At 35.8% G+C, this 16649-nt stretch overlaps 1 protein-coding gene across 2 annotated transcripts in view; it reads right to left on the bottom strand.

Moving 5' to 3' along the window:
• Positions 1–16649, bottom strand: part of alcam.S (activated leukocyte cell adhesion molecule S homeolog) — a 43420-nt gene that overhangs the window by 4236 nt on the left and 22535 nt on the right. Inside the window, 13 exon segments of one of the 2 annotated variants that reach the window (NM_001092726.1) lie at positions 1586–1700; positions 5752–5857; positions 6437–6475; positions 8475–8607; positions 8719–8843; positions 9293–9422; positions 9827–9939; positions 11711–11840; positions 12167–12294; positions 14107–14289; positions 14667–14754; positions 14845–14909; positions 15950–16169. In NM_001092726.1, coding sequence (NP_001086195.1) covers positions 1613–1700; positions 5752–5857; positions 6437–6475; positions 8475–8607; positions 8719–8843; positions 9293–9422; positions 9827–9939; positions 11711–11840; positions 12167–12294; positions 14107–14289; positions 14667–14754; positions 14845–14909; positions 15950–16169 — 1548 coding nt within the window. In that variant the 3' untranslated portion in view covers positions 1586–1612. 2 annotated transcript variants of the gene reach the window in all.

The raw sequence follows: 16649 nt of genomic DNA, 5'->3' as shown, positions 1-16649 counted from the left end.
AGAAAATTGTATATTCTCTATTTTTTTAATAAAATTTTCAGTATAGCGCACGTTTAGTCATATTTTGCTTTTCATACATTATAAAAATGATTAAAGCTGTTCATTACCCATCAAACATATACAAAATTTACACTAAGAAGATGTATAAAAAAGTTTTGCTTGCTACAATCAGTGTTCTCCCCAGAAACAAAAAGGGCCGGCGAAAAAATTAAATATGTGCCTCTTCAACCCATCCACTTTACAATAAGGTGTTATTTACTAAAATTTGAAAATGTATCATCTAATTAAAACCCACTTCCCAAACACCCATCCACATTTTTTGCTTATTTATCAATAAATTAACTCGAAAAAAATCTGGTGCGTGAAAAAATCAGAACCATAAGATTTTTCAGATCTGACTCAAATGATCGTGCGAAAATCACAAATGGATTATTTTACAAAACCCAGCGCAGATCATAATATATTTCTATTGTAAACAGGACATTGACTTCTACATGACCGTTGCAGGTGGAGAACTTTTTATACGGACTTTAAGCAGCATCGGGGTTTAATAAATCACAAAAATAAAAAAAAATTTTTATTCCCCTTTAAAACTCTGAACCAAAAAAACACCCAGACTTTAATAAATAACCCCCTAAGTGGTTTTCACATTGGCGTCAGCAGGAAAATGTTTAACTCAGTGCGCTTGTGGGGGAATCAGCTGGACAAAACAGCCCGGGGAGTCAACAAGGTAAAAAAAGAGTGTTTAACTATACATTATTTTTATCATTTCTAGGTACAGATTTTGCTCCTGTTCTAGTAACACAGACAATCTGAAGGTAGCATTAACTTGTCCCTGTTGAAACATTAGTTACATACAGTAATTAAGTTGGGTTGAAAAAAAGACTAAAGTCCATACTTCTAAAGTCCATAAAGTCCATATACACATACCTATACCAACCTATCTATACACTCTGATCTAATTCATTTCTATGGGAAATTTGCATCACTACCATAGAGTTTAGCAGAACTAAAGCTTAATCCTGAAAAAGTAATCTAATAAAGGTGACATGTTACCAGCAAGTACATTGCTGGTAAAGTTGTAATAACGGCCTTGGCTAGTATTTTACTGGCTTGGCTGATGACATACCAGCCAGGTGGCAACCCTAGGTGCAGCCACAACCCAAACAGAAATGCTCTTCGAATTTGAATCAGTACTATTTTCAGTTATTTACAAATAAATACTTAAGTATAAAAAATATATTAGTACTATTTTTAGGTCTTTACAAAAATATACTAAAGTATATTAAATGCATTAGCTATAATGTATGTACATAATCAAATATACACAATAAATTTAAATTGTATCTTGGAACAGAGCTTACCACCTAAAAGTTGAAAGTGAGAAAAGAATTACAAGGAGTACAAACTAGACAATTTGATAAGATTTGAACAGCTACGAATACAATAAGATTTCCCAGTTGGGATTTTAATAAATCTGCCTCTTTCCTCTTGTGTGTTCAAAGGCATCTTTCAGTAAACGTTAGTATGCCAACAACAGAGTTTGCCTATACCTAGTCAGAAGATTTCTACAGTGCATTGTTACCTTGAGTTATTTGTATTTATACAATTCTTAGGCATCGGACTTGTGGTTATTTTCCTCAAGCTTCTTGTTTTCTTCTGTGTTTCCAAGTTCTTTTCCTACATGTTTCGTTGCTGAGCTACAACACCAAATTTTAAAGGTTTACTGGTTTATCAAGAGATGATATTTTCATTTATGTAAACAAATTAAGGATTATTTATGTAAACAGGATTGCTATTATTAATAACCTTTGGCTCTCCACGGCATACGATATAAAACTCAAGGCACAAAAGCAATTCTGTCAGTATATATTTTGAGAAAATATGATATGTGAACAACATTAATTCATCCAGTGTTATATCCATTAAGACCAGCAACACCCCATGAGTATTTATAAAATGTAGATTCTGGTGGTACAGATGTCTAGAAAGGATATTAACATTTAACTGAGCTAGAAATCAATGTACTAGGTACTAGTACTAGTAATCTGCTCTGTGCCACATTTTTAAAAATATTTCCATTATATAATTTGTTTGTCAGCTATCAAATTCAAAACGCCACAGATACAGTAACAGTTACACACAATCAAAACATTGCTGCTAATTTAAAATAATTTGTAACAGTTTATATGGAGTCTGACTGATATGTTATTGACCATGTTCTGAGCTGCTAGTAACCCATAGCCAATCAGGTAGGAACATGTACTGGTCACCCATCTGACAGCAAACCAAGTCGCTGCAGATAATGTGAAACAGTATCCAGAAAAAATGGACAGGAAAGGAACATCTCTTCAAGAATGCTCTATGAGACAAAGCAGATTTGGAGAAAAGCAGGGGCTGTGTTTAATCAGTGAGCTCTTTATTCAAGACTTAGGAGAGAAAATGGTGCAATGGTGGAAACCCCTGCTTTGAGTAAAAGAGTGACCTGCTTGCAGTTACATTGCATGTCAGTATCTCTATCAATGAAAACTGTTTTGATACTTCTGCCATTTAAGAGAACAGTAAACAGTTTTAATGTAAACTTAGCACCGGGGTAGGACTGGGGAGCCCGGAGCCCACCGGGACAGCTGACCAGGGCCCCCTCTCCGGCCCCCTACTGTGATGTTCCGGCTCAGCTTTAATTATTCACGGAGCCATTTGGCGCGCATGCGCAACAGCGTCCCTCGGCGCGCATGCGCAACAACGTTCCTTCACGCGTATGCGCAGACTGCGCAGCGCGGGAATTTTTTTTTCAAACCCCGATATCTGGAGAGGGGGTCTGCCCCAGCGGGGGGCCAGTCCGACACTGTTTAGCACCATGTATTACATCAGACCATTAATGAAAATTCCCGGTTCCAGGCTGACATTCATATGAATTGCCACTGTGTTTGTAAAGACTACAGTTTTACACTTTCATTATATAACCCAAATGTGTTTTCGCAGCAAAAATGACACCCATAGACTCCAATAGTTGAAAACAATTGTAGTGCATTCAAAAACATAGGAAATAAAATTGACACCCATAGACTTCAATGCATTTTGGCAAATTTTCAGTTTTTATGAATTTTTGCAGAAGTGAAATGGGTCAGATTCGCCAATCACTATTTTCCTGGATTTAACATAAAAATGTTGTCCTGATGTTCCCAGAAGTTTCTGTTTGTTCCCAAAGAATGTTATTGTTAGTGAAAGAGGTTTAATATAGTAACCAGATGTATATTTTGCCATGGTTTTGCCTGTAAATGGTCAATTCCAATTAGTCTGCCCATTATACAGTCCTACACCAATCACTTATTGCTTTAGGTTGTGCATGTGACTGTCAGAGAGGCCTTGCACATGCCCCCCCCCCCAACAGTGTAACATTAATGCTGCAATGCTTAACCCTGGCTATTAACACAGTAAATATTGTATTTTAAAGTAAAACGGACTCCTGTGCTTATATCCTTTCAGTACCTGGAACAAAAAGTTGCTTTAACAAATTTCCCTGATTTAAAATTTTCCTGTATTTCACATAATTTTTTCCTGGTCCAATGAAATATGTAAAATGGGGGTTCTACTGTATCTGGCAAAACCATATGGCTATAACCAGAGAATAGACACAATTCTGCATTGCCACCTTGTTACTGGCATTAGCTGATTCTAGTTTGTGGAAATAGCACTTTACTGAAAGCAGGTTAAAGGGATACTGTCATGGGAAAAAACATTTTTTTCAAAATGAATCAGTTAATAGTGCTGCTCCAGCAGAATTCTGCACTGAAATCCATTTCTCAAAAGAGCAAACAGATTTTTTTATATTCAATTTTGAAATCTGACATGGGGCTAGACATTTTGTCAATTTCCCAGCTGCCCCAGGTCATGTGACTTGTGCCTGCACTTTAGGAGAGAAATGCTTTCTGGCAGGCTGCTGTTTTTCCTTCTCAATGTAACTGAATGTGTCTCAGTGGGACATGGGTTTTTACTATTGAGTGCTGTTCTTAGATCTACCAGGCAGCTGTTATCTTGTGTTAGGGAGCTGCTATCTGGTTACCTTCGCATTGTTCTTTTGTTTGGCTGCTGGGGGGGAAAAGGGAGGGGGTGATATCACTCCAACTTGCAGTACAGCAGTAAAGAGTGATTGAAGTTTATCAGAGCACAAGTCACATGACAGCTGGGAAATTGACAAAATATCTAGCCCCATGTCAGATTTCAAAATTGAATATTAAAAAATCTGTTTGCTCTTTTGAGAAATGGATTTCAGTGCAGAATTCTGCTGGAGTAGCACTATTAACTGATACATTTTGAAAATTTTCTTTTTTCCCATGACAGTATCCCTTTAATAATATGAGAAAAAAACCTTTGCTTTAAAGGAGAAGGAAACCCTTTTGCAAAAAAAAACACCGTACCCCCACCCCACGTAGACCCCCCTCCCTCATTCCCCAAGGTTAACTATCCCCCCCCCGGGAAATGCCCCATACTCAATACTTTCCCCTCGGCGCAGATTCTTCCAGCAGAGTTCTGCGTCCTCTGTAAGCTGACTGGGAGATCTGTATTTCTGTTTATGTGCAGTTGGAGCAGTTTGCTGGTTTGCAATAACTGCGCATGTGCGGAATTACACGGAAGGACGCGGAACATGAAGGGTAAGTATGGAGTATGGGCCATTTCCCCAGGGGTGGGGGGTAGTTAGCCTTGGGGGAGGAGGGTCTACCTGGGGGGGGGGTACAGGTTTTTTTGCAAAAGGGTTTCCTTCTCCTTTAAATTTTTGGATGTTGTTGTTACTGGCAAGATTCAGAGTATGGAGGATGCTTTTCTGGGAGCTGGGAGTGATACTGACTCATGAGTGGCCCTCAATTAAAAAATCCTAATTATTTAAACTGTTTATGTATTTCTGTCTGTATGACCAACATTTAAAAATTAAATATTTCTTAAAAGGAAAAGGACTATATTATATCAGATACTTTTTAATGTAATAGGTGTGTGGAGTGTCATAAACAACATGGGGTGGAATCACTGTTCTTTAACCACTTAATCGTTAGGACTTTTGTTTTTGTTTTTAATTACTTATAATTTATTTGCTGTGCAAAATAAGCCGTACAATGCTGCCTCTAACAAATGTTTTCTGAAATTTAGGCTTAAAGTACATTAGAAATGGGCCTTTATATAGAATGGTTGGGACCTAGGGATTTAAGGATAATATGGAGTACCATGCCTTACAGGATCACTAACACATGTTGATTTAAAAATTGTTGAATTTTTAAATATTTGGTAAAAATTGCTGATTTGCTTCAGAAACACTAATGCAGTTTATATAAATAAAATGCTGTGTACTCATTGAGCCATTCAAGCTGAAAAAGCACACATTTACATAACAGATAAAAAATAAGCACTTTAAAATATTACGCTTCTTACATAGGAAGTTCTCTACAGAACTACAGGTATTTATAGGTGCTGGATTAACAGATTAAAATTTTAAATAAAATATTTTCAATTTATGACATAACTGGTCCTTTACAGCTTATTGAACAAATGTAAACGTTAAAACTGGCTTGTTTATATGCAGGAGGTATATTTTTTAATACTGAGTAATGTAAATTATTTAAAACTTGCACTGCGCAGCAATACCATTTACAGCATTAGAACTATGAGGTCAAGCCATGTTAGGACATGTAACGTTTATGTAACATGATTAGAAACACTAATATAACATACTCAAAGTGATATAAATAGGTCACAACTTACCTGGATTTCCTACTATATATACAGTAGGCTGCTCCAGCTATAAGTGCTGCCAGGAGAAGGCCAACGACTATTCCCACAATGAGTTTTGCATGATCGCTACTGTCATCTAGAAAATAAGTTCCTGCAGTATTAAGAAACACCTATCCTAGAACAAATACACATTTGACAAACACGTGTAAATCAAATTACATTATAAAGCCAAGTAAGCATTTACTACCTGCTCTTCTGGCACCAAATTGAAAGTCAGGAAGCAATACTTTGTCAACTTAAACAAGGTATTTTGCATTAACAAATGAAATACAAGCATGACTTTGCATAAGGTCATTCTTATAAAACATACAGTATATAGATTGTAGCTTTAAATGATTTGTTGATAGTCTTGACAACACAGCCACAAAGACATATGCACATGCTGCAACTCAAATCATTCTTATGATTAACATATTTCTTTTACCTTCCCAAACAGATTATTCTGATTAATAATAGAAACAATATGTGGATTAGAAAGACAAGGCTTTATGAGTTAGAATGCAACAGAAAGAAATTCTTCAAAATCAAAGAGGTTGCCACTCCAATCTTGTTATGATTAGACTGATAGAAATATTAGTGGAAGATTACTAAGAAGGATACTATTTGGAAAGTTGGATATTCAGGGAAGAAAAAATTGCCTTACACTACAACTTACCACTCCTATCATTAGGCTCATCTGTCTCTGGGATGCTGACTGAAATGAAAAATTGAGAGGTTAAATTAAATAAAAAACACACTTTGATGACGTATGAAAGTCACCTTCACCATCATAATGTGCTGTTATTTCCAAAAGTAAATAAAGCATCACCCAGTGCAAGTAAAACAATTGGTAATGTTTTACTTCTTTGAAGTAATAGGATAATGTCCTTTTCGGTCTGCCTATTTAAATACACTGACTAGGTTCATAACAAAAATGAAGAACCACACTAAAATAATTCACATACTGTATAGAATAAAATCAATCCTTAAAGCCAGGACCCTTTTTCTAAGAGTGGGAAGTTTAGAAGCCTTGTAAATCTTTCTGCGGCAGTTTAACTCTCTTCTTATGCCATCTGCCATAGTGTTTAGGAAAGCTTAAAGAAATACTTTTCATTTGAAAAAAAGGATTCGGATTACATTCATGAGAACAATTACATGCACACATGTATGATAATATTTCTGATGCCACATAGAACATGGTAGTTTATTTTCAAAGTGAATTTTGTATAGACGATCATATAACATAATGGACATAAAAACATAATCCTTTACAAATTCCCTGAAATAATTAGAAATAATCAAACTACTCTTCACTATCTCATTTCTCCACTCTCTCTTACACTCTACACTCAGGCTTTCTGTTTGAAGTTATTTTGAAAGAGAGCTAGCTCCAATACATTGTCTAGGCAAAGGGAACACACACCACTTGACCTAACTGTCCATCACAATATGACTTTTATCTTCAAGAAAAAACTAAAAGTCTACCTTTTTGCGCACTAGAACATTAGTCTAGTTCTGGTACCTTTTGTACAATGCCTTTACCTTGTCCACTTTTTTCCCCTCCAATTTGTGCCTGTATGTTACAGCCATCCACTCACTTAGACTGTAAGCTATATGTGGCAGGGACCTCCTTCCCACTGTGTCTCTTACCACATAGAACTTAAGCTCTGGGTCCTTATATGAGCTCTGCGTACCGTGTATATTTATTGTATTAATTGTGTACTTTTATATATTGTACTTTTATTTACATTGTACTTTTATGCATTGTAAAGCGATGCGGCTCTTTAACAGCGTTTTACAAACACAGTTATACATACATACTCATGCTAGAAAAGAGAGTGGGATACTACTCTGCTGTTTTCAGCCATCTTGTTATTTAGAAATAGTTCCAGACAATAAGGGGCAGCTCACCATAGAAAAGCCTACAGTATTTACTTTTACTTCCTTTTTTATAACAGATCCCATTCCATATAACAAGTCCATAATGTATTTTAAATAGCTTAACTAGTAGGTAATAGGGATGGGCGAATTTTTTCGCCGAAAAAATGCCACCCATAGACTTGTATGGCGTTGTGCGTCAAAATAAATAGCCACGCAACAAAATTTGTTTGACCCCCAAAGACTTTAATGGCCGTCGGCGACATTTCGCTGGTGGCGAATTTTTGGCGAAACTTAATGGGTCAAATTTGCCCATCCCTAGTAGGTAACACTGAATCTGAATGACTGAGGTCATTAGAAATCAAAATGAAATATACACTGGTACAGGTATGGGACCTGTTATCCAGAATGCTCGGGACCTGGGGTTTTCCAGATAACGGATCTTTCCGTAAATTGGGTCTTCATGCCTTAAGTCTACTAGAAATTAATTTAAACATAGGCTGGTTTTGCTTCCAATAAGGATTAATTATATCTTAGCTGGGATCAAGTACAATGTACTGTTTTATTATTACAGAGAAAAAGAAAATCATTTTTAAAAATTTGGATTATTTGGATAAAATGGAGTCTATGGGAGACAGCCATTCCGTAATTCGGAGCTTTCTGGATATCGGGTTTCCGGATAAGGGATAATATACCTGTACAATGATTTCATGCAAACATTAACAAGACAAAGTCATAACATTCTTTTGCTCAGTTGCTGAACAAATAACACTTGTGAAGGCAATCACATTTACAATTATATTTTGACAAACATGAAATACTTGTTATTCACTTACTTGCTGAAACATTAAGTGATCGAACTTCTTTTCCCAGTCTGTTTTCAGCAACACAGATTACAGTAGTATTTTCTTCTGGTGAGATAATGATTTTGGCAGAATACCTAATATTACTTATCACAGTCTCTTCTGTCTATCGAGAAAGAGAAAATTTATGATTTTTTGTTTTTAGAATATTTTATCAGTTTTCCCGCAACATGATTTTTCTGTATTTGCATACTGTAAGCATACTAGGATAACTTACTTTGTTTAAGTTTCCAGTACCGGAGCAGGACACTTCTGGCTTTGGAAAGCCTTCAACTTCATAACTGATTGTTTTAGTCTTTCCATCAGAGGATGTATTTTTAGTAAGTTTAAGTTTTGGTTTTCCTTTAAAAAAAATAAAAATAAAATCAACACAGCACAAGTTGAATTCCTGTGTGAAACATATGTGTTGTGCATAATAATTATTTACCAATTTCAGATGCAATTCTTCATGTTGCAGAATTTTTTTTACTAGAAATGTGTGTGTTTCATGCAAATCAGTTGTGCCCATTAACACAACCCTCTGTAAGAATCCTAGAATTACTGGCATGTTCAGGGTGGTGGTGGCTCCAGGGTTCCAAAACACCAATAGAGGCACTTTAACATGATTTTGCAAGAGGTATGATGTATGCAATGGTGCTAAGTGCAACTATTGTTTGGAAACAACTACGGTGATGAAGCTGAATTATAGGGCGTCGTCATTTCAGATTTATAGTGGGGGAAAAACACCTGTGTTTAGGTTGCAAATAATTAAATAAAATAATGGCATGGCTTAACAACAGTTTTCTGCTCACCTTCTACAGTAAGCTTAAATGTTTTTCGACTTTGTAAACCTTCTTCTTCCAGGTTAGCCAAGCATTCATAAACACCTGAATCACGATACTGTAAGTTCTTAAAAGGAAGTGCTGTCAATATTTTGCTGTCCTGTTAAGAAAAAAGTAAAAAACTCTTGGAACACAAGCATAATTGTAACTTAATGATTTGACACACACACACACACACAGACAGACAATACACAACGATTACACAATTCAAATAACTTCTTTTAGGCAAATTAAGTAAAAGTAGTAGTAACAGTTTACTGCTGCAGCATGAATTTCCTGGATCACATGGTCAGCCCTGCTATGGGTATGCAGTCTGCACCTGGTGCTACAAAGAGCGACTGGTATAGTAGAACATTTTCTCTTTTTCTGTTACTAGTAACAGTTTACATACAATAATTAATAGGGTTTTACATTTTTTTAGACAATTATCAGACATATCAAACACAACAGTCACTTCCAGAAAGCCAGCGCATACAAATCATTTTAATATAGGGAAAAACTTACTTTCATAAACATGACTGATACATTTTTACTTGCAAATGGAACACACAATACAGAAAAGGTATCTCCAATCTGTTTCGTAACTTCTCCACTTGGTGTTAAAGACAGGTCTAGATCTGGAAGACACAAATACAAACATTTATATATATATAATACACAAAAGCCATGAATATCCTGTAAATTATATCCTTATAAACGGTGAGTAGTGATGTCATCAGTTATAAACGGTGAGTAGTGATGTAATTTCTGTCACATGACTCACTAAAATTTGTGTATTATAATAAATAAAGTACCCCCAATTGTAAAATATGAGGATATTATAAGTTACCTCGGAGTTCCATGACCTGTATAAAAACACTCGGCCTTCGGCCTCGTGTTTTTATATGGTCATGAAACTCCTCGGTAACTTATAATATCCTTATATTTTACAAGAGGGGGTACTTTATTCACTATATATTAGGTTCTGTTTCCCTGTCAAAACCACAATGATACAAATGAGAGGAAAAATAGAATTTAATGAGACATTTAGAAATATATGTCACTTAAAACAACATAGACTTGTAAAAATGTGAGGTATGTGCTGAAAACACATACCAAATATACCTTAAAGGGGACCCGTCACCCAAAAAAAACCATTCCAAATCCTATTTTATCACATTAGTCAAGCAAAATGAACTTTAATTACACTATATAAATTATTTGAATCTTGTTTCCTTCAGTCTGGGAATTTATAATTATAGCAAGAAGGAAGCAGCCATTTTGTTTTACAGTTTTATTAAGGCAAGTCTTGCATCATCTCAGAATCTTGTTTGTGCACCAGAATAGGGGACCCGATGTCCATCCCCATGCCCTGGCTACACAATTAAACGGTAAAGAGAACGGGGGAATGTGGGGAGAGCAGTGACATCTAGGAAGTGCTGAATGAAAAGTGAAAGTAATTGTCGGCCCCACCTCTATGCCACTGGCATAGAGGAGGGGCAGACAATATTTGATTGACAGCTGAGATTTTACAACAGCTATGAATGCTTTAATAAAAAATAGAAATTGGATTTAATGTGTAATTTGAAAAGGACTTTTATTTTACAGATTTTTGTGTCTGGATGACAGGTCCACTTTAATTCTAATTGGTGAATTATGCAAAATAGCTGTTACTTTGCTGCTTCTGGGTGGACTGGAGGGTGGACTCAAGGCAAGCAACCGATAAAACTTCTGTAATAATGACTATATATAGGCTTATTATGGCCAGCTCACTGCAAAATAGAAACAGTTACAATTCTAATGTGGCTCCACCAACCAGGCATATGTATGTGTATCTCGAATAACAGCTGCTGTATTAGTTGAAGCAGTAAGGTTATAGGAATGTGCTCTGCACTGAGCGCCCCAATGGCATTGTCAGCCTATCTTAGGACAGACGGCAGGGCACTTAAAACAGGGGTTCACTTCCTGCTGAGCAAGATTCGGAGTAGGGGTGCCTATGTGATTCCCCTCTACCCCTCTTAAATGAAGCACTGCCTACTGCAGGCAGCATTCTATTCCCAGTGCAATCCACAGGTCTCTGTGCTTTGAAACAAAGGCTTGTTGCAGTTTGCACAGTGCCCCACTGTGTGAGGCATTGTAAATGATTCCTAAGGTCTTCTTCAGTTACATTAGACCAAACTTTTCTCAAAATTCTACATTAATTTATACTGAATATCTACTCTATCTATGTTTCTGTGGGGAATTTAGTATTTTATATCTGTCCGTAGATTCTGTAATCTAGATTTTCTCAGATATAAATTGGTTTATATCATTAAATTATGAGCTAAATATTTGCCAATATGCTAATGTAATTCAAGGGGGTATATTTTTCCCTTTGTTGATGAATAGCTTAAGATCCAATGTACTTACAATGCACAGTGACTGTTGCAGATGCCATCATATTTTTATCCGAAAGAGAACATTTATAATCCCCAGTTGCATTTCGTTTTATGTCGGTTATGTGGTAGGCACTTGAGCTGACGATACCTTCTTCCTGACCCTTGATGTAAAAAAAAAAAAAAAAATGAAGTAACACAGGGATTTTTACATTCAAACCCCCTAATACCACTTAAAAAAGGAGAATTTGATTCCTACAGTAAAAAATTCCCATTTATAAACAGAAAATCTAAAACTAATGTCCTTTTCTTTATACAATAAACATTCCATTCAGAGTAACTTTTGGTTTTCTCAGCATTCCTTTAACAGCTCATTTGTAGTTAATACAATTTGGGACAGTAGGCATTCACACAAAGTATATTAAAACATCTGAATTAGCACTGTTCCTCATATCAAAGTTCACAATGCAACAAAGCTGTGCAAACTTACTGGAAGGTAATACAAAAATTCTTGCGGAGGCGGATTTCCATTTCCTTTACATTGGATAGTGATGTTATCACCTTCCTTTATATATTTTTTTGATGGCTGTATCTGTATTGTTACCTTCTCTGTTGGGTCTATAAAAAAGAATAGAAATTTTAAAACAATGGTGTTAGGGTACACAATATTTATCTACATACCTTACAATTTAGAAGTGCAAATTAGAACTACCGTATATACTCGAGTATAAGCCGACCCGAGTATAAGCCGAGGTACCTAATTTTACCTACCTAAAACTGGGAAAACTTATTGACTCTAGTATAAGCCTAGACACAACTACAGCCCTGTCTCCCAGCAGCGCACATTCTGCCAAAGCGACCCCCCCAGCGATCAACCGGACTTCTTTGCAAAGTTGATGGTGACAGAGAATTGCCAAACGGATTACTGTGTGCATTGTCCCACTGTCCCACTACCATGTGCAGAGGGTGCTGTGTGATATTGCCATCACTGTTAATCTTTCGTATAACCAACAGAGGGTGCTGTGTGATATTGCCATCACTGTTAATCCTTCATATAACCAACAGAGGGCGCTGTGTGATATTGCAGTCACTGTTATTCTTTCATATAACCAGCAGATGGTGCTGTGTGATATTGCAGTCACTGTTATTCTTTCATATAACCAACAGAGGGTGTTGTGTGATTTTGCAGTCACTGTTATTCTTTAATATAACCAACAGAGGGTGCTGTGTGATATTGCAGTCACTGTTATTCTTTCATATAACCAACAGAGGGTGCACTGTTATTCTTTCATATAACCAACAGAGGGCGCTGTGTGATATTGCAGTCACTGTTAATCTTTCATATAACCAACAGAGGGCGCACTGTTATTCTTTCATATAACCAACAGAGGGCGCACTGTTATTCTTTCATATAACCAACAGAGGGTGCTGTGTGATATTGCAGTCACTGTTATTCTTTTTATATAACCAACAGATGGCGCTGTGTGATATTGCAGTCACTGTTATTCTTTCATATAACCAACAGAGGGCGCACTGTTATTCTTTCATATAACCAACAGAGGGCATTGTGGGATATTGCAGTCTCTCCCCAAGTGAACTGTTGGTATAGGAATGATTAAAAGGGACTGCAATCTCAGCTACTGCCCGCTGACCCGAGTATAAGCCGAGGTAGACTTTTTCAGCACATTTTGGATGCTGAAAAACTCGGCTTATACTCGAGTATATACGGTATAAGGGGTTTATTTATTAAAGTCCGATTTTTTCTGGTCTGACTTTTAAAGGAAAAAAAACACAATTTTTTCATAGAAAAAAACCCTCAAATTTATTAAACCCTGATGGTGTTAAAGTCTGAATAAAAAAGTACTCCATCTCAGACCTGCCGAGTTCATGTAGAAGTCAACAGTAGATGTCCCATTGACATTTTGAAAATATCCTGATCTGCAGTGGTTTTGCGAAGATTTTGTGGTTTTGGGCGACAAATGTGAAAAAATTGTACTGTTCGAATATTTTAAAAATGTTATTGATAAATAGGGGGGAAAAGTCAGTGCGGATTTGGTCATGGTTTTTGGAGTGGTTTTCAGAAAATAGTGAGAACATTTTTGATAAATAAGTGTATTTTTAAATTATAGTGGTTTTCTTGTTTTGGTTAAGCTTTATTATCCTTTCAATACTACTAAATCAATATCTATAAACGTGCATATATAAAAAAAAAAAAAGTTGGTCTGGCCATGAGTTCAAGTCTAGAATCTCTACCATAAAGCATTACAGAGCTTTTTTTTGCCAGAGGAAAAGAAAAAGTGAGATCAAGAAAATTAAACTATACATGCAAATATTTATCATTTGTAAACCATTGTTCAAGTAAACACTTATTATTTTGAGGCTAGTTTTAAGCTTACGTGTCTAATGGGAAAAGTGGATAATAAAACTTACAGTATATATCAAAGCTAGCAGTGTCAGATTCAGCCGATACTTGTCCATTTGGCATAAAGTAGGTTACTGTACATCTGAAAAAAGCTCTTATGTCCTCCTTTGTTGCCATATATTGAAGTGATGACTGCATGCTATAAAGGCCACTAGAAGAATTTTTTTCTCTATTCCACTCTATAATCACAGCTAAAAAAAAACAGAAAAAAACAAAGCATGCAAATGAGAATTACAAAAGAACAGCTGGTTCAGCACACTCTTTCACTAACTTTTTTTTTGCATGTACAGGTCAGAAAAAAGTTTGAAAAAGGCAGAAAGCTAGGTAGGTCAAAAAACAATATATTTCTAGGTGAAATTCAGCTTTCAATCAGAGAAATGTGACAATAAATATATTTATTGTTCTATGAAATGTATATACTGTAAATAAAAAATAAATGTGAAAAATAGGCATAACACATCTAAGCCTCTCACAATTATTTTATACTACTACATTAAATTTTCTACTGGCCAAACAACACTCTGTAAATTGATGTACAGTATAACACATACAATATAACAATATATACCTCCATCAACTGGCAAAAGAATCATGCCATTTCTGTACCACGTAATGTTTCCATCTGGGTAGCTATCTTTGGCAACACAGACTCCAACCTGCAAAACATTAAACAACTGAGTATAGAAATGAGTTCTCAGCTAAACTGCAACTGTCACATAAATAAAATCTGACAGTAAAACAATTACCCTATTTATTTTTCCTGTTTCCATGATTTTTGGCTGCTCTAGAATTTCTGGTTTCGATGGAGGCTCTGCAATGAAGTATTAAAAAATTATTAACATTTCATGTTTCTTCTTTGTTGTCATCCACAAAGTAAAGAAGCCACATCACTGGAGTCTTCCTTAAACCACAATTTCTTGTGAGCGAGAGCATTCCCCTTTGTGCTCTGTATCTGCTCTGCGCCTTACATTGGATTTATGTAGGCGGAGACCTACAGCAATTCAAAAAGAGTGGAAGGCATGGTGAAAAATTAAAAAAAATTTATGGAAAATTACACCAGTTAATTGTACTTTGTACCCTGCCTTCTATTTCCTAATACTGTAGATCACTTATATAAGCTTAAAAATAACTCATAGTTTTCACAGAGACACATACCAATTAATGTTGTTCAAGATACCCCTGAAATATGATATTGAAAATAACTGTATAATAATATTTCTTAAACTGTGTCTTTCTTGAACTAATAGGAACATGAACAAATGTTGTTAGGGGCTCCAACACAACAAATATCCAAAATCCTTTGCTTATGTGAGACAAAGTCTTTACTCCAGCTTTGGAGTCTTTTTTTTACTTTTCTCTGAATCTTTTGCCCCTTTATCTCCATTTTGTCATTCCTTTACTACCACTTTCAGTTTTCCTTTGAACTCTCTTTCTCTCCCCACTGTTTCCTTTTGCCTTTTTCTTTTTTCCTTTTTTTCATTTAGGGCACACCATAATAGACCAATGTTGTTGCGGACTAGCTATAAAACAAACTGGTGCAACTAAGAAAAGAACATGACCGCCTTTGCAATATGAAATCAGTCCTGATAAGGAGAGAAACGTTCTAAGTTAAAGAGAAAAAAATAAATTAGATAGATGAAAGTTAACACAAAGGCTTTTTGCCATGTTTAATTATGTGCCATTCGAGGCAAGGTTCACAGTTTACCTCACAGAAGGGATGACATTTGCCCTGATGACAAATAATGATTCAGAGCAAAATGTTCCTTCTTTTATTCAGACTGGATACAAATAAAATATTTTGCAAAAAGAACCACACATGCACATACTGAGTTTAGAATAGGTTATACTTACTGAACACTCTGACTACTGTTGGTTCTTCAAAAACATTGTCTGCTGTTACAAGCATGCACACAAATCTCTTCTCATCATCTATTACGGCATTTGAGATGGATAATGTATAGTTTTCTGACAGTTCCAGTCGAGTTTTGTATTCTACAGCGTCACCATAGGTGATTTTGTTTTTCACTGCAGACCGGGAAGCTAGAAATACTGCAGTTCCATCAGGTGTTTCCTAGAAAAGTGATCCAGCAGAACACATACTGTAGATTACTAAATAAATTGTATTAATCTTCCACGGATAGATTGCTAGTGAACACAAGAAGACTGCTGATTAAGTACCAGACCAGACTGCTGATTAAGTACCAGACACACATTTTAGGGACCCTTCCTACAAAATAATCCATCTGTAATAGTGAAAAGAAAACGACAGCACTATGCTTGTATTTTATTTCTCACGTTTGGATGTTGTGAAAGTTAAATGTTTGGTCACACTGAAAAATATAAAAAAAAATCCATGTAAAATTGAAGTCTATGGTTGCTCAGTTATAATCAAGTACAAGTTACAAAGGAAAAGCATATCAGTAAAGAAATTCTAGATTTGTTTGTTTAAAAAAAAAAGACACTATGGGACATGAAATTACTGTATTTTAGAGCTTTATAGATAATGGGCTTCCCAAAGAACAGATCCTATAACTGTATCATTATGTCATGA

This window comes from Xenopus laevis, chromosome 2S (genome assembly GCF_017654675.1).
Source record: "Xenopus laevis strain J_2021 chromosome 2S, Xenopus_laevis_v10.1, whole genome shotgun sequence".
Classification (NCBI taxonomy): Eukaryota; Metazoa; Chordata; class Amphibia; order Anura; family Pipidae; genus Xenopus; species Xenopus laevis.
This window is presented reverse-complemented; position numbering and strand designations above follow the sequence as displayed.